The 22,858-nt window shown below is 39.3% G+C and overlaps 4 protein-coding genes, 1 long non-coding RNA gene and 1 pseudogene across 6 annotated transcripts; 2 read left to right on the plus strand and 4 right to left on the minus strand.

The window, feature by feature from the left end:
• LOC131013802 (pentatricopeptide repeat-containing protein At1g22960, mitochondrial-like) lies at positions 1 to 6,803 on the plus strand (annotated as a pseudogene).
• A 754-nt stretch (positions 6,804 to 7,557) lies between these two features.
• On the minus strand, positions 7,558 to 7,947 carry LOC131013818 (uncharacterized). Its single transcript, XM_057941827.1, has one exon. It carries the CDS (start codon positions 7,945 to 7,947, stop codon positions 7,558 to 7,560), a length of 390 nt encoding a protein of 129 aa, XP_057797810.1.
• A 4,263-nt stretch (positions 7,948 to 12,210) lies between these two features.
• On the minus strand, positions 12,211 to 13,347 carry LOC131013849 (putative F-box/LRR-repeat/kelch-repeat protein At1g11620). Its single transcript, XM_057941829.1, has 2 exons — positions 12,640 to 13,347; positions 12,211 to 12,285 (listed from the first exon to the last, which is right to left on the minus strand). The coding sequence occupies exons 1-2, from the start codon at positions 13,345 to 13,347 to the stop codon at positions 12,211 to 12,213; spliced, it is 783 nt and encodes a 260-aa protein (XP_057797812.1).
• Positions 13,348 to 14,687: 1,340 nt separating this feature from the next.
• Positions 14,688 to 18,896, plus strand: LOC131006303 (uncharacterized). 2 transcript variants are annotated; one of them, XM_057933496.1, is made up of 6 exons: positions 14,688 to 15,254; positions 17,045 to 17,178; positions 17,477 to 17,625; positions 17,972 to 18,054; positions 18,133 to 18,204; positions 18,634 to 18,896. In XM_057933496.1, exons 1-5 carry the CDS (start codon positions 14,765 to 14,767, stop codon positions 18,162 to 18,164), a joined length of 888 nt encoding a protein of 295 aa, XP_057789479.1. In that variant the 5' UTR covers positions 14,688 to 14,764; the 3' UTR covers positions 18,165 to 18,204; positions 18,634 to 18,896. The 2 variants fall into 2 exon arrangements, 1 of the variants encoding a protein (XP_057789479.1); XR_009095449.1 differs by lacking the exon at positions 18,634 to 18,896 and having other exon boundaries at positions 17,983 to 18,054; positions 18,133 to 18,150.
• Positions 14,710 to 15,853, minus strand: LOC131006304 (uncharacterized). Its single transcript, XR_009095450.1, has 2 exons — positions 15,730 to 15,853; positions 14,710 to 15,688 (listed from the first exon to the last, which is right to left on the minus strand). It is a non-coding gene; the product is annotated as an uncharacterized LOC131006304 (long non-coding RNA).
• Positions 18,897 to 19,903: 1,007 nt separating the features above from the next.
• Positions 19,904 to 21,094, minus strand: LOC131013865 (aspartic proteinase nepenthesin-1-like). The gene has a single exon (XM_057941830.1). The coding sequence runs from the start codon at positions 21,092 to 21,094 to the stop codon at positions 19,904 to 19,906; it is 1,191 nt and encodes a 396-aa protein (XP_057797813.1).
• Between the last annotated feature and the right edge of the window lie 1,764 nt (positions 21,095 to 22,858).

Raw genomic sequence — 22,858 nt, forward strand, 5'->3', positions numbered from 1 at the left:
TTTATCTCCTTGACGGCTCTTCATTCTTTCGCCGCCACGGTAATGGGCCAAGCCACCCTAAACCTCCCGCCTCCATTTTCAAACCTCTCTTCAGCAACCCTTTCACTCTCACCCTTTTTTTTCTTAGTTTGATGATAAACTGCAGAGCATCATAGAATGCCCCTTTGGTTGCCAGCTTCAAAATCGTTGGCTTCCAAAATTCTCGTTTCTTTATGCTATCCGTCTTCTTTCAATTACGACTTCGGTTTCAAGGTACGGTTTCACTTCGTTTCACAGTTTCATCGCAATTCGGATTTGGGAAAAGATAGCTTTAATGGTGAAGTGGGAAAATATAGTTTTAATGAAGTGAAAGGGAGCTCTGGCGGCAACGACAACGTTAAATCGTCACGAGGGCTCTATCAAAATCTGATTTTGAAAACTATGAGAGAGAATCCGAAGGCTTTTAGAGATGACGACTGGGTTGTTCCTGATTATTGCAGTGCTTTGGTAATCAATTCCGATTTTCTATCGAGTGTGATAGATTCGATTCGCCGCCGGCCGACGACGGTTTTGAAGATATTCCGGTGGGCCGAGCGGCGGAAGGGGTTTAAGCATTCTGAATTTGTGTTTTGCAGTGTTCTTGAGGTTTTGTTGGAGAATGATTTGATGAGCCGTGCGTATTGGGTGGTTGAGAGAGTTATTGATACCAACATGGAGGGTGATGTTGTTGATGCTTTGATTGATAGTTACTCGAATCACGCAGGGTTCTCGATTTCATATTGTGGGTTCTCACTACGAAATCAGATGTTGAGAGGTGTTTGTGGTTGTTTGAAAAGATGGTGAAGAATGGGTTTTCACCAGATGTCAAGAATTGCATTAGGATTCTTAGGGTTTTTAGGGATAGAGGTTTAGATGGTAAAGTTAGAGAAGTGTATGAATCAATGGTTGAGTTTGGGATTGAGCCAACTGTAGTTACTTACAATACAACAGTGGATGTGTTTTGCAGACGTGAGGATGTGCAGCAGGCGCTCGGCCTTTTGCAGGAGATGCAGCGCGTGGGGTGCAGCCCGAGTGATGCTACCTACAATGTGCTGGTTGCCGGGTTGTCAAAGAAAGGCAAAGGAGTTAGCTTCTGAGATGGTGAGTGGAGGGCTGAAGCTTTTGTTAGCCAAAACATGGAGGCTCCACCACCACAACTTTGAGAAAGTTGTTTGCCACCACCACAACTTTGCCACCACCAAAGAGGAAAGTGCAGCCCCATTAACTTTGAGAAAGTTGGGATGTGAGGTGGAATCAACTTTGAGAAAGTTGGGATGTGAGGTGGAATCAACAAATGGAGGCTATAAATATGTGCATCGCAGCAACTTGCAGAGCATCCCAAATTCACAAAAGAAGTCTTGTGAAAGAAGTGTTAGAGAGTGAGAAAATATAGTGAGAGAAAACTTCAGTGTGGAAGTTAAACACGAGTGATAAAAGTGAGTCGAGAGATAGCCTCTGTGTAGGCAAGATACAAAATACAGTGTGGTATTGTTGTACTCCTCCTTTGTGAGATTCTCTAATATATTGGGGTGGGTCCGTGGACGTAGGCAGTTTGGCCGAACCACGTTAAATATCGGTGTTATTATTTTTTCCCGTCTTAGATAATTTATATCTTTGATATTGCTTTCGATTTGATAATGGGTGGAATTATTTGTGTATATTTCCCAACAACTGGTATCAGAGCCACGTTTGTGGCGGTCTGATAATTTTCTTGTGCTGTTACTATTCATCGTGAATAGTGATTTCGTTGTGAACAGTGATTGTTCTTTTGTAATTCTTAGTATGCTCTGTGGTTGCAGTAATTACTGAACCTCCACATCAGAAAAGAATTACTTTGAGAAAATTATCTTGTTTATCAATTGGGAGCAGTTACGATGGGCGACGGAAAGATTACGATTGAGAAGTTCGATGGTACGGATTTCGGTTTCTGGAAGATGCAGATCGAGGATTATCTTTATGGAAAAGATCTACATCAGCCCCTCAAAGAAAAACCAGATAAGATGGATCCGGACGAGTGGGAGCTGCTGGACAGAAAGGCGATGAGTGCAATACGTTTATCGCTGTCCAGGAACGTTGCCTACCACACGACTGGAGCAAAGTCAACAAAGGAGATGTTGGCGATTCTGGCGGAGATGTACCAGAAACCATCAACTGCAAACAAAGTACATTTGATGAGACGATTGTTCAATCTAAAAATGTCCGAGAGCACACCAGTGCAGAATCATTTGAACGAGTTCAATATGATCACCACACAGCTGAGCTCGGTGGAGATCGAGTTTGATGATGAAGTTCGTGCCCTAATATTGCTATCTTCTTTGCCAGAAAGTTGGGCCGGAACAGTGACAGCAGTTAGCGCTTCATCGGCAAAGGCAAAGTTGCGCTTTGACGAAGTAAGAGATCTGATGATCAGCGAGGAGATTCGCAGGAAAGAATCTCCATCTATTTCAGGGTCAGGGTCTGCACTGAACACGGAATATCGAGGAAGATCGAAAGGAAAGAAGAACAGGGGAAGGTCAAAGTCCAGAGGAAAGAGCCAATCCAGGACGGATAAGGGTTCAATCCAGTGCTGGAACTGTGAAGAGTTCGGGCACTTTAAGAATCAGTGTAAAGTGCCACCGAAGAAAAAGGATCACAAAAAGACAGCGAACGCAGCCACAACAGAAGATGTAGGCGAGGCGTTGGTCCTGAGCGTGACCAGTCCGATGGAGTCGTGGGTGCTGGATTCTGGAGCGTCTTTCCATTCATGCAGTAATGAAGATATAATTGAAAATTATGTCTCTGGCGATTTTGGACAGGTGTATCTTGCTGATGATGAGCCCCTGAAAATCGTGGGAAAGGGAGACGTACGAGTTGCGACATCCAACGGATCCGAGTTGAAGCTGAATCAAGTCAGACATATTCCTGGACTGAAAAGGAACTTACTTTCAATTGGGCAGCTTGATGCAGAGGGCTACACAGTGACATTTGGCTGCAGTAATTGGAAGATAATCAAGGGAGCTATGATTGTAGCTCGTGGAAAGAAGGAGGGCACGTTGTATATGACAACTAACTCCAAAGATTGCATTGATCTTGCAGGAGGAGTGAACAATGCAGATTTGTGGCATTGTCGGCTTGGCCACATGAGCGAAAAGGGGATGAAGATAATGTGTTCGAAGGGTAGGCTGCCTGGCCTGGAAACTGTTGAAGTTGGCCTGTGCGAGGATTGCGTGTTCGGAAAGCAGAAAAGGGTAAGCTTCTCGAGAGGCGGCAGAACCTTGAAGACGCAGAAGCTGGAGCTGGTCCATAGTGATCTATGGGGACCGGCGCCTGTAAAATCCCTTGGTGGCTCGGAATACTACATAACCTTCATTGATGATTCCACTCGAAAGGTATGGGTTTATTTTCTTAAAAATAAATCCGATGCATTTGATACTTTCAGGAAGTGGAAAGCCCTTGTAGAAACTGAAACAGGGCTGAAAGTAAAGTGTCTACGATCCGACAATGGAGGAGAATATGAACTTAAGGAGTTCAAAGACTACTGTGCTGAGAATGGGATTCGCATGGAGAAAACCGTGAGAGGAACTCCCCAGCAGAATGGTGTAGCAGAACGGATGAACAGAACACTAAATGAGCGAGCAAGATGCATGAGGCTGAAAAGTGGGTTGCCTAAGATGTTTTGGGCAGATGCAGTTAACACAGCTGCATACCTAATCAATAGAGGTCCATCAGTTCCATTGGAGTTTCGGATACCTGAGGAAGAATGGACAGGAAAAGAGGTAAACCTATCTTTTCTACGCATCTTTGGATGTGTTGCTTATGCTCATATTGATCATGTTAATAGAAGCAAGTTAGATGCTAAATCTCTTAAGTGTACGTTCATTGGTTATGGTGGAGACGAGTTCGGTTATAGGCTCTGGGATGAGCAGAACCGAAAGGTTATTCGAAGTAGAGATGTGGTTTTCAATGAACAGGTGTTGTACAAGGAAAGAGTGAAAGCATCTAGCCCTGGCAATTCTGATTCCCAAGTAGTCGAGTTAGACATCTCAAACTCGAGTGGGAGCAAGGAGAGCCAGAATTTTGAAGAGGTTCCAGATGAGGAGCCAAGAACCCCACCACCAAGCAATCCGCTGCCAAGACCGGTTAGAGAGCGACGTGCACCTGATAGGTACTCGCCCTCTAACTTTTATTTACTACTTACTGATGGTGGTGAGCCTGAATGCTATGCAGAGGCAGATACTGGTAGTAATAAGCGGATGTGGAGAGTTGCTATGGATGATGAGATTGCATCTCTTATCCTAAACGGCACTTGGGAACTTGTAGAGCTCCCGAAGGGGAAGAAGGCATTGCATTGCAAGTGGATCTATCGAATCAAGATTGAAGCTGATGGTAGCAAACGCTACAAGGCAAGGCTGGTTGTCAAAAGGTTTGAGCAACGATACGGTATTGATTATACCGATGTGTTTACTCCTGTTGTGAAACTGACCACTATTCGTTTAGTGTTGAGCATGGTAGTTGCAGAAAACTTGTTGTTACATCAGATGGATGTAAAGACAGCGTTCCTTCATGGTGATTTGGAGGAAAACTTGTACATGACACAACCCGAGGGATTCGTGGTGAAAGGAAAAGAAAATCTTGTGTGCAAGTTGAAAAAGAGCTTGTATGGCCTGAAGCAAGCTCCGAAGCAGTGGTATAAGAAGTTTGACAGTTTTATGTTGGAGATTGGCTACGCGAGATGCCACGCTGATCATTGTTGCTACTACAAGAGGTTCGACAAAAGTTATCTTATCCTTTTGCTATACGTTGACGATATGTTGATCGCAGGAGCTGATGCAAAGGAAATTGATAAGTTGAAAAAGCAATTGTCTGAACGATTCTCCATGAAAGATCTTGGAGAGGCCAATCAGATTCTTGGCATGAGGATCAAAAGAGACAAGGCGGCAGGAAAGTTGTATCTTTCACAAGCCAACTACATTGAGAAGGTATTGAAAAGATTTAACATGCAGAATTCGAAGCCGGTGAACATCCCGTTGGGTTGTCACTTCAAGCTGTCGAAGAAGGAGTCGCCATGTACAAAGGAGGAACGTGCCGAGATGATAAAAGTTCCTTATGCATCGGCAATAGGCAGCATTATGTACGCCATGGTGTGTACAAGGCCAGATATTGCACATGCAGTGGGAGTAGTAAGCCGATTCATGGGTGATCCGGGCAAGCAACATTGGGAAGCAGTCAAGTGGATTTTTCGTTACTTAAGAGGTACCACGGACAAGGCTTTATGTTTTGATGGCAAGAGTGCCAAGTTGGTTGGCTATGTTGATGCAGATTTGGCATCAAATGACCTGGAAGGTCGGAAGAGTACAACCGGGTATGTATTTACTTTTGGTGGTACTGCTATTTCTTGGTCTTCTAAGTTACAGAAGATTGTCACGTTGTCTACTACGGAAGCTGAGTATGTAGCCGTGACGGAAGCAAGCAAGGAGATGGTATGGTTGCAGAATTTCTTGGGAGAACTTGGGAAGAAGCATGAGAATAGTACACTCTTTAGTGACAGTCAAAGTGCTATTTTCTTGGCTAAGAATCCAGCGTTTCACTCAAGGACAAAGCACATTGAGTTGAAGTATCACTACATCCGTCACCTGCTGGAGATGAAGATCTTACAACTTGAGAAGATCCAGGGAAGCAAGAACTCAGCCGATATGTTAACCAAGACAGTTGGTAAAGAGAAACTGGAGTTGTGCTCAACTTCAGTTGGTCTTCTACAGTGAAGACAGTAAGGCTGCTGCGATGATCAAGGTATGAAGACAGATTAAAATCAGTCTTCAAGTGGGAGATTGTTAGCCAAAACATGGAGGCTCCACCACCACAACTTTGAGAAAGTTGTTTGCCACCACCACAACTTTGCCACCACCAAAGAGGAAAGTGCAGCCCCATCAACTTTGAGAAAGTTGGGATGTGAGGTGGAATCAACAAATGGAGGCTATAAATATGTGCATCGCAGCAACTTGCAGAGCATCCCAAATTCACAAAAGAAGTCTTGTGAAAGAAGTGTTAGAGAGTGAGAAAATATAGTGAGAGAAAACTTCAGTGTGGAAGTTAAACACGAGTGATAAAAGTGAGTCGAGAGATAGCCTCTGTGTAGGCAAGATACAAAATACAGTGTGGTATTGTTGTACTCCTCCTTTGTGAGATTCTCTAATATATTGGGGTGGGTCCGTGGACGTAGGCAGTTTGGCCGAACCACGTTAAATATCGGTGTTATTATTTTTTCCCGTCTTAGATAATTTATATCTTTGATATTGCTTTCGATTTGATAATGGGTGGAATTATTTGTGTATATTTCCCAACAACTTTCAGTTTACTCGTACAACTCTTTGATAAGTGGTTATAGTCACAAGGGGATGATAGGTGAGGCTGTAGGCCTCGAGGAAGAGATGAAGACGCGAGGGGCTTTGCCTAATATGCACGGCTACTGCAAGCAAGGGAGAATTGGCTGTGCCACGCAGTGGATTGCCGTCATGCTTAAGAAGAGTATCGAGTTGGATGTGATATCATACAATATTTTGATGTATGGCTATTGTCTAGTAGGGGATGTGAGTGAGGCTCTTGTAAACGGTTGTTACAAGATTGGGAATGTAACAATGGCAAAGGAGTTTTATGATGAGATGGTGCAGGAAGGTTTGGAGCCTGATCATGTTGCATATGCTACGTTCATGGCAGGTGAGGCGAAGCTCGGTCAGGTAGATGTTGTGGTGAGACTGCAGGAGGAGATGCTAGCGAAAGGGCACATAAATCTAAGGAAATCAAAATAAGCCATCAGGAAAATACAAGGACAGAAGAAACATATAGACCTTTACCAACACCAAGATCTGGATGCAGGAATCACATAAATTGTCGTGCATCATCACGTTTCTTCAAAAACAAAAATTTGGGAAATGTACAAACTATTGAACAAATTCATAAAGCGTAACTGATAAATCCAAGCTATGATGCAGTCAACAAGAATTCACAAAAGAGCTAAGCTACAACGTATATCAAAATAAGTAGGGCTGTAAAGATATTCATTTTTTAAGATTGTGTTAGAAGAGTAATATGATTTAACCTAGCAAATAATACACCAAATATAAAGAATAATAATATAGAGTAGTATTTTACAATGAATATGTATGTAAACTTCATCAATGTCATTGGATGATTGCACGGAACAACACTAAAGAAACAACGATAAAGTGAACCCATACCTCTCAACAAAATGCATTAAAACAACACCAAAAAGATTCATAAATCAAATTGATATTTTGATAAATCATACTCCAAAAAGAACTTCTTGGTTGAGACTAAAAATGAACAACAGAGATTCCAAAAGTAAGAGGAAAAGAGATCTTGATATAAACTAGACACAAATGTATGAAATACCAAAAGCTTATTACTATCTGACATTCCTTTAATAATATAGGCGACTGCACATTGAGTCTTGTATTCTTGTGCTCTTCCTTCTCCTTCTCCCTGCGGTAGAATCCATCCATTGATCTTGAATCTGGTATCCTCTACTACTACTCCTACTCCTTACTTGGTTTTGAATCTCATAGTCATAATCTCCTCTCTACTCCTTCTCCTACTCCTTGATTGGTTTTGAATCTCGTAGTCGTAATCTCCTCTCCTACTCCTTCTCCTTGATTGGTTTTGAATCTCGTATTCGTAATCTCCTCTCCTACTCCTTGATTGGTTTTGAATCTTGTAGTCATAATCTCCTCTCCTACTCCTACTCCTCCTACTCCTTGATTGGTTTTGAATCTCGTAGTCATAATCTCGTCTCCTACTCCTACTCCTTATTTGGTTTTGAATCTCAAACTCGTACATGAAATCTGATCTGAACATCCTGCCCACCTTGTACAACCTCCTCTTGTCCTCTAGATCCTCCCTCTCCTCCTCCTCCTTACTGTAGGATCCATCCATTGGTTTTGAATCTGGTAGTGAAAATCTGCTCTCTTCGTAAGAAAATATCATCATGGAATATGTTAGTCAAAGGTGAATAGTAAATTTTGCGAACAGTGTTTCGTGCGCAACGGTAATTATTCTTTTAAAATTCTTAGTATGCTCTGTGGTTGCAGTGTAAACTGAACCTCCACATCAGAAACGAATTTTTTGAGAAAATTATCGTATTTTTTGATCGAGTGGGAGCAATGTCGACAGACGATAAAATTTCCAAAATGGAGAAATTCAATGGTGTGAATTTTGGATTTTGGAAAATGCAAATGGAGGATTACTTGTACCAGAAGGACCTGTATAAGCCCTTGAAGGAAAAGCCAGTGGATATGAAGGACGACGAGTGGGAGGTGCTTGATCGAAAGGCACTCGGCGCAATCAGACTGACCTTGTCAAAGTCAGTCGCCTTCAACATAAAGCATGAGAAGACAACATCGTCTCTCATGAAAGCTTTATCCAGCATGTACGAGCAGCCGTCTGCAGCAAATAAAGTTCATTTGATCAAGAAATTGTTCAATATGAAAATGACGGAGAGCGGAAGATTTGGAGAACATTTGAACGAGTTCAACGAAGTGACGGACCAACTTACCACGGTGGACATCAATTTCGATGATGAGGTCCGGGCTTTGTTAATACTTGGGCAGTTACCTGAGAGCTGGAATGGCACAGTTACGGCCATTAGCAGCTCTGCCGGTAAGTCCAAAATGAAGTTCGATGATGTCGTGAGCATGATCTTAACCGAGGAGATCCGGAGGCAGTCAGATGTAGTCTCCACTTCAGGTGCCGCTTTAAATGCAGAAAGCAGATGCAGAAACTCAAACAGAAGTCAAGGGCGTGGACGGAGCAAGTCAAGGAATGGCAGGCAGAGCTCCAGGATCCACAAAAATTCCAACAAATCAAAGTCTGTTGAATGTTGGAATTGTGGTCAGGTCGGACACTACAGAACGCAGTGTAAAGTACCTTCAAAAGAAAACGAGAAAAAGACCGAAGCCAATGTTGTGGCTGAAGAAGAAGGCGATGCCTTGATATGCTCTATGGAGAAAAGGGCCGAGTATTGGGTTATAGACTCTGGAGCATCTTTCCATGCCACCTCGAATCGAAATTCCTTCATTAATTACATGTCGGGAAATTTCGGAGAAGTATATCTCGGAGATGATCATCCATGCAGCGTGGTGGGCATAGGAGAAGTACAGATCAAACTCAATGGATCTGTATGGAAATTGAAGGACGTGAGACATATTCCAGAGTTGAGGAAGAACTTAATCTCCGTCAAGCAATTGTCAAGAGAATGATGTGATACACACTTCTCAGGTGATTATTGGAAAATCACTAAGGGCGCAATGATTCTTGCACGTGGCAAGGATACTGGCAGCCTATACACAACGATGAATGCGTGTGTGACAATTGCAGTTGCTGATAGCAAGAAGAATGCAAATTTGTGGCACCAAAGACTTGGGCACATGAGCCAGAAAGGGCTCAAGTATATGCATTCGAAAGGGAAACTACCAGAGCTTCAGTATGTTGATATAGACTTTTGCGAAAGTTGTATCTTCGAGAAGCAGAAGAGGGTGAGTTTCAATACCAGTGGTAGAACTCCGAAGCAAGTAAAGCTTGAGTTAGTCCACACAGATGTTTGGGGCCCAACAGCAGTTTCATCCATTGGCGGAAAGTCTTACTTTGTGACTTTCATCGATGACCACTCGAGAAAGGTGTGGGTTTACTTCTTGAGACACAAGTCAGAGGTGTTTGAGGCGTTCAAGAAGTGGAAGGCCATGGTGGAGAATGAAACTGGCTTACGGATAAAGAAGTTGAGATCCGATAATGGTGGAGAATACGAAGATATGGCGTTCAAGAAATTTTGTTACCAGGACGGCATCAAGTTAGAAAGGACGTTGCCAGGGACACCACAACAAAATGGAGTTGCAGAACGCATGAACCGGACGTTGACAGAAAGAGCTAGGAGCATGAGGATACATGCAGGACTGCCAACACAATTTTGGGCAGAAGCTGTCAACACAGCGGCATATCTCGTTAACCATGGGCCATCTGTACCATTGGAGTACAGAATACCTGAGGAAGTTTGGAGCGGCAAAGAAATTAAACTTTCTCACTTGAAAGTATTTGGTTGTGTCGCGTATGTACACATTAGTGATAATGCCAGGAGTAAGCTCGACTCCAAATCACTAAAATGTACTTTCATTGGATATGGTGGAGATGAGTTCGGGTACCGTTTTTGGGATGACAAAAACAGGAAGGTCATTCGAAGCAGGAATGTCATATTCAATGAAAATGTGATGTACAAGGACAGGAATGCAGTGCAGTCCACCGACACAACAAGTGATGATCCAACATATGTTGATCCAGATGATACTACAGAGTGCAGTACATCAAAGCAAACAGATGAAGGTTTGCAGACGGAGGAGCCCAACTCTGAGGCTGATCCACCACAGTCTCCAGTTCCAGCTCCAACTCCTATACCCAGGAGGTCATCTCGACCTCATGTTCCAAACAGGAAGTACATGAATCAGATGTTACTGACCGATGCTGGTGAACCTGAATTTTATGAAGAAGCATGTCAAGTCGGAGATTCTGTCAAGTGGGAGCTTGCAATGAAAGAAGAGATAAAATCTCTTATCTCTAATATGACGTGGGAACTAGTTGAGTTGCCCAAAGGAAAGAAAGCTCTACACAACAAATGGGTGTACAGAATCAAAGAAGAGCATGATGGTTCAAAGCGATATAAGGCAAGATTGGTAGTCAAAGGTTTCCAACAGGAAGAAGGAATTGACTACACAGATATCTTTGCTCCGGTTGTAAAGTTGACAACAATCCGATCGGTCCTGAGTATTGTTGCAATGGAGGACTTGCATCTAGAGCAGTTAGATGTGAAAACTGCTTTCCTCAATGGTGACTTAGAGGAGGAAATATACATGCAACAACCAGATGGATTCTCTGTCAAAGGAAAGGAGAAGCTGGTGTGCAAGTTGAAAAAGAGCCTGTATGGCTTGAAGCAAGCTCCGAAGCAATGGTACAAGAAGTTTGATGGATTCATGCAGAAAAATGGCTACATGAAGTGCAATGCTGACCATTGTTGTTACTTCAAGAGGTTCGAGTCCAGCTATATCATCTTGCTACTTTATGTTGATGACATGTTAGTAGCCGGCTCAGACTTGAATGAAATCAAGAAGTTGAAAAGACAGCTTTCAGCGGAGTTCGAGATGAAGGACTTAGGAGAAGCAAAGCAAATTCTTGGGATGAGAATTTACAGAGACAAGCAAAAAGGTGTTTTGCAGTTGTCTCAGGCCAACTACGTCAATCGAATCTTGCAAAGATTCAACATGAGCAGTGCTAAGCCGGTTAGCTCAGCATTAGCTAACCATTTCCGCCTATCCAAAGAGCACTCTCCAAAGACTAAGGAGGAAAGAGACTTCATGGCTAAAATTCCTTACGCCTCAGCCATTGGAAGTCTGATGTATGCCATGGTCTGTACTAGACCAGATATCGCTCATGCAGTGGGAGTTGTGAGCAGATTTATGGCAAATCCAGGAAAGCAGCATTGGGAAGCAGTAAAGTGGATATTGAGATATCTACGTGGATCTACTGATAGATGCTTATGCTTTCGACGAGGTGATGTAGCACTACAAGGTTTTGTAGATGCAGATTTTGCCGGTGAGGTAGATCGCAGGAGAAGCACTACCGGTTATGTCTTTACTGTTGGCACGACTGCTGTTAGTTGGATCTCGCAGATACAAAAGATTGTTGCTTTATCCACTACAGAAGCAGAGTACGTGGCAATCACCGAGGCTAGCAAAGAAATGATCTGGTTACAAGGGTTGTTGGCAGAATTGGGTTTTGATCAGACGAAGAATGTCTTGCACAGCGATAGTCAGAGTGCGATACATCTGGCAAAGAATTCAGCATTTCATTCTAGAACGAAACATATTGGACTTCGTTATCATTTCATCAGATCTCTGTTGGAGGATGAGGTGTTAATACTTGAAAAGATCCAAGGAGCTCAAAATCCAGCCGACATGCTTACAAAGGCAGTAACCATTGATAAATTGAAGTTGTGCTCAGCTTCAATTGGTTTGCTAGAATGACAAAGACAGAAAGGCTGCTGCGTTGATCAAGGTGTGAAGACAGATTGAAATCAGTCTTCAAGTGGGAGATTGTTAGTCAAAGGTGGTAGCTTTCTTTTTTGGCTGCCACCAACCACCTCTCACCAACCACATCTCACCTACCACCTCCAATTCCTTCACTATAAATAATCCCCTCCGCAGCACTTGCCAAACACAACACCAAATACAACTATCAAACAAAGCTTTCAGCTAAGAAAGATAGAGAGAGAAATAGAGAGAGAAAATTCTTGTGAGAGAAAACTTCAGTGTGGAAGTTATACACGAGTGATAAAAGTGAGTTGAGAGATAGCCTCTGCGTAGGCATATACAAAATACAGTGTGGTATTTTTTGTTGTACTCCTCCTTTTGAGATTCTCTAATATATTGGTGTGGGTCCGTGGACGTAGGCAGTTTGGCCGAACCACGTTAAAAATATCGGTGTCATTTTTTTTCTTCTCGTTTCATATCGGTCGATATCCACAATATTGAGTCACACTTGATCCCGGGCGGAATTAGTTGCGTCTAATTTCCTAACAGAATATACATAATCATATATATCCAGATCCTCCAACTTCTTGGTTTCCAAATCATAAACTACTAGTTGCTCCATCCCCTCAGAATTTTTTTTCTTTAAAAACAAAAATCGACCTTGGTGCAACATCAGCGGCCTCTCAACATCACATAGATCAACACAAACCCAAGGAATCCACGAGCTCTCTTTCAATACCAGAAGCCGAAAAGTGGTAACAACTCCAAAACTCTGTGATGCCCTCTCATAGCGGATAACACCCACCATGTCATCATGAACCTTGACAAGAATGTCATGCTCCTTGTCCTTGTGTATTGGTGGTAAACTGATGTTGGAGAAGCATTCACGAGTAAAATCAAATGATACAACACTATAGTGAAATAGTGTATCATCCCTATGATTTAATTTTATCCAATAATAAGATCCATTAACATTACACGAAGAAGACGAGATGCCATCTAAATCAAAATCAGCAGCTACTTTAATCTGCTTCCAGGAATCCGTTTTGAGTGAAAACACCTCAACTTTCATCTCTGTTTTCCCTCCTCCTCTACAATAACGACACGGGTTCTTCATCTTCACTGTACAATAATGATACAAGTAATCGAAGATTCTCACAACTTTGTAGTCATCTGATTTATGATCATACCCAAACCCACTGCACATGAAATTAATAATCGCATCTGAATAATGTCGCATCTGAGGGGGATCAAGGAGTTTCATCGCCCTGGTTGTTGGATTGCAAATAATAATTTTGCCCCTAAAATTGTCAAAGTATAACAATCCACCACAACTACTGCCATGAACACAACTTGTTTTGGAGAAGGGGAGAAGGAGATTTTGATAATCTTCACACACAGACCGGCATTGCGGAGAAAGTAAAGATAAATAATGCCCATCACCGCCATCGGCATGATACTTGCGTTTCAGAAGAAGTCGATCCATACCTCGTGAAGAAGGTTGGAGGCTCGATTTTAGAAGGGTTAGATCGATGAAAATTTGGGAAGAGACGGTTGTGGAATTTTGAAAAAGGATTAATTTGACAAGGGTTACAAGAGATGGACATGGAATTTATATTTAAAATTGTTTCCTTATGTGCAGTGAACTAATTACTCCCCACCAAAAGGAAACAATCCATAGTACCCCTAAAAAAAATTATTTAACTTATCTTCTTTTTTCTAAGTTATGTTCAGTGGTCTCCCAAATGTAGAGCAAGACAATTTCATCTTTTTTCTAAATTTTCTTCATAGATCTCTCAAGTTTAGAACGTCAAAATTTCTTTAAAATTTTCAACCATATTGTTAGTAGGTACGTAAATGAGTACCTAAAGTGTGAGGATCGAATCGATAGGAAACAAATAGAGATTAAGGTTTTATTTTTATATAAGTTCAAATATCTAATTTGTAATATAAAATTTACTTACTATCCTATTAATTAGTTTTATAAATATTAATGATGATTTATGTTTAGAATATGTACACTAACACTAACACTAACAGTAACACTCTATGCTTCTAATCAATATTAAAATAAATTTTTGTAGCTAACTCTTGCCTCCAATCCGTCGTAAATATAAGATGATGAAACAAATTCAAAATTAATCAATTTATCAAAATTAAATAATGAATTAGTTTGGGTTATTTTTAGAGTTCCGTTTGTAATTCAAATAATTACAACAATAATACGTTCATAATGCGCAAAATATAACAGAAGAATAGGAATTTTATTATACATGTACAAAATAATATGTAAATATATGACACACACACATACAAAAACTAAACTAACATGACATATATAATTCCATACTCTTTAATTAGCGCTAAACGACTCTCTATTGCTTCAAAACCACACAAATATATCAAATCGTATATGGTATGTATAATTTTTAAATTGGAATGAGATATATCATATAAATCTAGCAATTTAAAACTCTTTTTTTCAAAAAAAAAAAAACTCTTTTCATCACGGGTGGAACTTGACAATCTAACTTTTACCATGATCCGGCCCGTCAAAAATATCAAATTAGGCCCACAAAGAAGTGATATACGATATATATTCTGGTGAATTGATCCTAACAAAATCAGAAGACGAATAAAAAGAAAAACTTAGTCCAAAGAAAAGCATCGGTAGTTAGGGCATGGGAATGAAGGGGTTTAACGTGATCGCCGCATTCGTGGTGGTTTTCTCATTGCTGATCGCCGCATTCGTCGTCTTCTCATTGCTGTCTTTCGGCGGCCATGACCATGGCGATGGCGATGCTTCAGATTTCAATTCCGATCCATCATTTAATTTTGAGTTTAAATCTGGTACAGAATTTTATTTGGATTGCTTAAGGCATTACGCACGTGTTGAACGTGAAGACTTCTGGCCCGATAGCCCCAGCGAGGAGGACTTCTTGTCGGATATCAACTGGCAGGTTGGCAACGCTTGTAGATACGGCATCGAATCGGTAGAGGACGCTTATAGGGGTATTGGTAGGTTGAGCCCTGATTATGTAGAAGCCTTGAATATTTGGTTCAAGGGTAATCAAACCTTAACTCAGCTCGAAATATGTCGCATTGATCCTAATCGCTGTCCCCAACATGCTGCCAACTTATTCAAGTTATTTTGGGACGGCCAGCTCCCTCGTGAGTGTTTAATTGAATATTATGAACCTTGATAATCATTACTGCTTTCAACCCTAAAGCTGATTTATATGGGGATTTCAGTGTATGTTCTTCGTTTTATTATATATGCTCTCTACCTGTTGTGAATGACTTGTATTTTTTTTATGGAAATATGTGTGATTTAGAAGAGACTCGCTTCATGAATATTTGAAGTTAATCGTTGTTGGAAATTAATATGGTCCGGAAATCAAGGAAGTGAAAAAGCAAAGAATTTCATAAACAAGAATCTTAAGATAAGAACATGTTTTATATGAATCCTAAACTTATAATATATGTTAGTATATAAAAAAATTTGATCTCGGTGAGTACCCTTTGAATGATAGAACAACTGGTTTTCTATTCAAATTTGAATATGTATATACCACTATTCTATCCTCAATAATTATTGCTTTGACCTGTGTTAAAATATGACGACAAGAATAATTATTGCTTTGACCTGTGTTAAAATATGACGACAAGAATAAGTAGGAAAAAAAAAAGTAATCAAAGTATTAAAGAAGTAACTAGATGTGTTGAAGATGGAATATGTCCAGTGGGAGTGTTTATAGATTCTCTACTTGTGGTATACTGTTCAAGTTGATTAAAACATATGCAAACCGGGCAGTCTGTGCCCTGGCTGGTCTAGCAAAAAATGAATCATGCTTTAATGATATCGAAAGAAAGTGTTCTCAGTTCTGCAGGTGGTAGTCTTCTGATAATTACAGTTCTGACCTTGAGAGCTTCAACAAGGCCATCCTCAAGTATGGAGAATCATTAACCTACCTTGTTCTCTTTTATCTTATGTGTTTAACTGCAAAAAAATGGAAGGGGCTGAAGGGAATCCAATGTGTGGGGGAGCATGGCTAATGGAATGCTGGCCTGTAGCCTTCACCCTACTGATATTAAGATAGATAAGCATCTGGGATTTTTACAGTAAGGGGAGCTATAGCGTGAAGTCTCTCAACTAAATCTGTGGACGTGTGTAGGCCAAGATGTGCCTGTTAGCTTTGGTCCTACTTCTCTGCTTGTGGATTATGGGTCAGATTGGAAGCTGCAAACTGTGGTTGAATCTAATGGTGAATGTTTTTTCTCATCTTATCCAATTCTAGGATTTCTTGAATATTTACCTTGTTGTTTTATGGAGTAGATATTAGAAATATTTGGAAGATTTTTGTGTGAATGATTTGTTATGCTAATGTCTCATCAAATCACAGATTTTAAGTCCCCCTTTTTGTGTTTGATATTGTTAGAAATTAGAAAATAGACTTCATCTTTGAGGATTTCTCATCCCTTTGTAATAATTTCTAATACCTACCTTTTGATTGTCTAATAAAATATCTTATGAGAAGAACAGAAGAGAAAGCTGTTACATTCACCAGAAGATCAGCTATTGGTTGAGAGATTGTAAATTATTTCACTGTATGTTATAAATTCTATATTGGCTTTCTTAATTGGACTTTGTTTAGCTGCACTTGTACATTTGCTTGTGTAGTTAAATTCATTTATTTTCTGCAGTTGCGGAGACAGAGATGAATTCCTCTCCAACGTAGCATAAAAATTCTCAATCCATTAAAAGTGCTCAGCAGGAATCACTCTTCGCACAGTTTTGTTTATATGCTCTTTGGTTTGGGAACTGTAGTATACGGGGTATTTCTGTTAACAAATACTACTTTGTTCTATGGAGCTTATTGGAAAACAGTGTATTTGTTTTTTAGTCCATCTTATCATTTTTTTCGATTTCTTACTGATCTTCATCTTGTTTATTTGATTAGCAATTTCCGTACTCTGGATAGAGTTCGTGCGGGAGGTCTGCTGGTGTTGGGAAGAATCACAACCACTACCAAGAATGCCATCAAATGGCCCAATCGACCTGTCCACTTGTTTGATTAACCAGAAACTGCACACGGTTGGTTGCTTTGAGCCTTTGATAACCATCTAGATACTAGACTAGGAGCAATTTTAACGAATTTATCTCTATCTATTTAACTTTTTTATGTCCTGGCAACAAAGCATTTAAGGATCTCACTTTGGGTTTTTAGCTTGCCGTCTGCATTGATAAAAAGCATAGGGAGGGTGAAGGACATTTTGATGATGTAGATGAATCTATGGCTACATAGATCCTGTTTTGATTTGATTTTCTTTCACGTGATTCTTCTATTACGTTCTCATTCACCATCTTACAATTAGTATCCATTTGACTGCAGGAAGATCCTCAGAGTCCATCAGACATTTCTTCGTCTCACGGAACTAGTAAAGAAGGTTCTGGCAGGAAAGATCAAGATCCTCAGAGTCCAGCAGACATTTCTTCTTCTCATGGAGCTAGTAAAGAAGGTTCTGGCAGGAAAGATGATAGGTATAAAAGATAATTCTAGGAATTCGTAATTTAAAGATTTTTTCTCATTTCTCAACTTGTGATAAGTTATTGAATATATCAATGTCCAACTGTTTTTGCAGATTATGCAACTTGCTTTTGTTGCTTAAAGATAACGATCATCTTATGATGTTTCTTTCATGAAAGTAATTGAATATCTTATATTAATATGTGGCCCTGTATCTTGAAGTTGTTTAAAGAGAACCATTGATCTAAGAATATCCTTCATAAGTTCTCAGATTGGTTGCGTGGTTCAAGAATGCAGTAGCGAGTTATTCTAGATATGTTTATATTTCTGCATTTGCTAATAGTTATCCCTAAATGTCAGCAATGATGCAGCTAATGTAACAAAGTTGGTGATGCTTCTGAAGTTGCACAAGATTATGCATGCTCCAATCACTCTGGTAACTGGTAAGTTCACTTTCTGCTGCTTTTGTCTCAAACAAAAGTAAAATAAATGAAATGCATCTCTTTCTTACTTTACTGCAGGAACCACCTACTATGCCAGAAGACATGCATGAAGAACGTCTGAAAGTTGCTGTAGCCTTGGGTGATTCATATGTAAGCAAAGATATGATATTTTCACTGGCCATCTTAATTTCTAGAAATCGTTGCTCGTCTCCTTAGTGGCAAATAGTATTGGGATCAACCGGTTAGTTGTAAGCATTTAACTTCAAACTCCATCCCCACCCATTATTTGACCATTGGAAACTATTGATGTTAATATAGCCAAGGCTCAAGTTAGAGTTGTCGCTTCCTAGATATAGTTTTTCAATTAATTTTGTACTCTAGATAAAAGAGGTTGATGATTTTAGATTTGTAATCCTTGTATGAAGAGTTTGATGCGCATTTTTCATGAGATTGTTAAACTATGTGTAGTGATTATATTAGAGTTATATTGTCTCTTAAAATGATTGGATAACATTGTTTTTGTTGAGGACTATAAGCCTTTCCAGACACAAGTTTAATGTTGCTATTGTGCTTTTGTAGAGTGTCGATGGTTCACATTCGACTACGGAGAAACGGTCGTCACCCATCAGTTTGCTGTACACTGGAAAGATATTGCTAGCCTTTCTTCTCTTATTCGTCATTGGTGCATGGAAAACCTTCCTAAAATCATCTTGTACATCAGCTCTTCAATATGACTAGAACTCAACTCAAATCTATAGTTATTTTTATTTCTTTATATGATTATATTATGTATTTATACTTGTCTTGTCTGGTGTACCATCTATGATATTTATTTTTCATGAGGTTGGATTGCTCGGTTTGATGAGATAAAAGATCTGGATGTATTTGATGATTAGAGTTTGTAAATAATAATATTCGATTATGAGACTGTCACTCTACAAGTTGAGCGATTAAACCATAATAGATGTTTCAAGGGCCGCATATCTATTCTACAAATATCGACTATTCTACAAATACATCAAATAACAGTCTCAGTATATAGACGAAAATTTGAAAAAACTGGAAGATAATTAACGAATCAGTTTCACCAAAACCATTAATTTCATACTATGTAGACTATGTGAGGAATAAACAAGAACACAAGAAAACGAAAACACTAGCAGATAATTTTATTTTTTTTTATGAAGAAAAGAGAATATTATTAAGAACACAAACACGGAGCATGAAGATGAAAATGGGGTTCATCCCAAACATTAAGTGTATGAACATCTCTTGGAGCTATGAGCAATAGCATTTTGATTCCTCCTCACGTGATTAATGCGAAGTGTGAGCCAACTCTCTTACAATCCGACTCGAGCCAACCTTGTGAGAATCCCATCTCCTTGATCCATGAATGATACCCATAAATTCTCCCTCCTCCACCGTAGGCCTACCTGATAACTTCACAGATTTACCAGCACCCTCATGGTTCCTTCCCTATCTTGCCAAAGTATCATGCAAAAACTGGCAGATAATTAAAGAACTAGTTTCACCAAAACCATTAATTTCATACTATGTGAGGAATAGATAACAACACAAGAAAATAAGGAAAGAGACTGCTACTGTTCTTCAACTGATCAGCGTTACAGTTGAAGGCATTCCAACAATTCGAAACTAACTAATATTTGAATACAAGCTCAAACTTTATGAGAACATGAGAAATTAAGCGAGAGAAAAACGTTTCAAAATTGCGACTTGGGTGCATTTCATTAAGAGAAGAGAGCAAGATAATAAAATTCATAATTTTATTTATTAACCTTTAAAATCTACAGCATTGAAACACTATCCAACTAGAAAAATAAAAATATTCCTATACTAGTCGTGCACAGTCGACCTTCTGGAACATAAATTCCTTTGATTCAAGATCAAAGCCGACGCGAAAGAACTGCTGCATCACATTCCCTATAAGACTTTGGCTGCTGCTGTCGAGATCAACAGCATCCGATGGGAGTATAGCCAGGCAAAAACTGCCGGTGTACCTCTGATAGAATACGTTTTCAGGCGAAAGCTCCATAGTTGCTCCACCCTCAAACGTAAAATATACATTTGGAAATCTTTGCAAATCCCTAGTCAAGAGCCCATTGTAGCAGAGCATCTTGTGACCTCTATATGCTAGGGAATAATTTCTAGTTACAGTAGAATCAACCTTAATAAGCTTGATGACTTGATATTCAAATTTGGTGAAGGCCACTCCGGGAATGTACGTGTAGGTTGAACCTGTATCCACGATCATGCCGCCACTGTAGTAAGTGGAGTTTCTTCTGAAAATCTGTGGGTCGACGGCCACTAATTTGTTGCCAACTCTGATGCTTTCCAGATTGATATAGTATTTGTTTTCAATAATGAGTCGAGTTTTATACTCGAAGACGCCGATGTCATCCCCTATAATCAAGAAGCTATAGGGATACGATTCATCACTCACGTTCCCTAAACAATAGGAGAACTTGGAAGCCTTTATTTGTGAAACGAGTGAGAGTCGATTGGCAGCGAAACCCAAGATGCCCGTACTTGTGCGCCTCTGCGGCCTAGCAGATCTGGAACAACCGAAAACTATGTTATCCAATTCTTTCGGACTCGTCCCAAGTTTGAACGTGTCTCGAGCGAGGTATCCCTTGCTTTTGGCCGAGCCATACTGTACTTTATATGACATGCGGCCTCTTCTGTCGTCGGCTTCCAATTTCACTGCACCAGTTCCATAACATATATCAGTGTTGATACACTTTTCTATCTCGAAACTGGTCGAGCTTTTCGGATCAAATAATGGCTCGGGTGCGTCGGCTACGCACGGATGGCAGTTGATCCAAAGCAGGCTACTACCGGTGTCCATGATCAAAGATTGTTTCATGGACTGAGATCCAACTCGCAAATCAGCCAAGAATCCAAATTTTACTGAAGTGAGGTTGGTCTCTAAACCATTGCGACCGCGAATCGGTGAGTCGGCAGCAACGTCGTGGACAAAGCTCGGTGGATATTCCGCCGCGTGCAACAACACCAACAACATTAATCTTATTATGGGTGAAGAAGGAAAGAAATGCATGTTGGAACTATGCAAACTATAGTTTCTAATTAAGAGAATAAAACCGAGTATTAGTTAAGAACACATAACCCTATTTTTATAGTTTCATCTGAGTTTAGTTTATGGTAATAGTATATGAAAGGTCGTCAAATTTTGGATGTAATTAATAAGTCGGTCAATTGCCTCAAGAATCTACGACCGTTAATTCAAGAAATCTTTTGAATTAGGAAAGTATTACATCTTTCCTAAATTCAAATTACACACTCTATTAATGAATCTACGACCGTTAATTCAAGAAATCTTTTGAATTAGGAAAGTATTACAACATCTTTCCTAAATTCAAATTACACACTCTATTAATTACGGTAGGTGATGTGATTTCTTATATATATGGAAATATTTTATATACACGACTTCATTTAAGATTCGTAGGGGACAAATATTTAAGATTACGTAATTACTAAATATTGAAGAATCTTAGAAATCTCTCTAAGCTAACTAATTCAAAAGATGAATTAATGATGCTAAAACTATACCTCCGCGGTACTGGATGTTGTCCTATGTTTAAAATATTTACGGGCTTGCCCAATTGTAATTGTAAATTTTGTAATAATATTATCCTCACACATCTTATAATCGCAACGGTTATTAATTTAAAGCTTCGATGCTCTTTCCTACGTGAAATTTTGTGTATTTACTTTTATATCATCTATTCACTTTTATATATTAATTTTCTCCCTCTCCCTCAACATGGAAATCTCAATAACAAACATGAAAATTTTCATTAAATGATGGAATTTTATTAATTTATTTTTCTTTTTTATTCTTATTTTAATGCAATCACGTTTTATTGTTACTTTAATACATTATAAGTAAATTATTGACCATTAATCTTGTTAACATTCAATATTAGTAATTTCCCCCGAAATTGGGGGGTTTTGCGTTGTGGACAAATTCGGGCCGGCCCACACATATTTTCGATCAGGCAAGTACGAACCCGCGGCCCAAATAATGTTATGGCTCATCACCCTGATCCAAAATCGTGATTTTGTTCAATCAAATCAAATTAAATTGTATACTAAAATTTTCTATACAACTATATATAATATATGATTTGCCAATTTGGTAATATATTGATCAATTTATTATCTCGAAATAATATTTATAGTTTCGTTTAATTTTTAAACTAAAATAAGAATTAGATCTGAGAAATGATATAACAATATATCATCGACCGCTACATTAAAAATATATTTACTTTGCATGACCGATATAATGAATGATTAGATATTTTTATCCTAAAAAAAATCTTACTATTTTAATGGAATACGAATCAAACAAAACTAGCTTAAATGATAAAAGTAATCAATGCATGCATGGCCTTGGGATATCTTAAAGTTCTAATTCATTAAAGTAAACAAGGGATTAATCTTACTATTTTTATCTATCAAGACTAATCCTTCAAAGCAAATACCCCTAAAAAAAGAATTAGACCCTAGAAATACTATAGCAATATATTAATTCAATTAAATATGCATTAAAAATCTATCTTTGATTTTATATTAATCTCTTTAACTTGTACAATCACATAAGCTAAATCTAGCCTACTATGATTTCAACTACACTCGCATTCCAAGAGGTATTCACAATCTGACGTATTTGACACCTTAAACTTTTTGAAAATCAACATCCACTAGCTAGTACTCGTCGGAATAGTTTTAATTTCTTGAAAAAAATCACCAAATTGTG

The sequence above is a fragment of the Salvia miltiorrhiza genome, chromosome 1, assembly GCF_028751815.1.
Source record: "Salvia miltiorrhiza cultivar Shanhuang (shh) chromosome 1, IMPLAD_Smil_shh, whole genome shotgun sequence".
NCBI lineage: Eukaryota > Viridiplantae > Streptophyta > Magnoliopsida > Lamiales > Lamiaceae > Salvia > Salvia miltiorrhiza.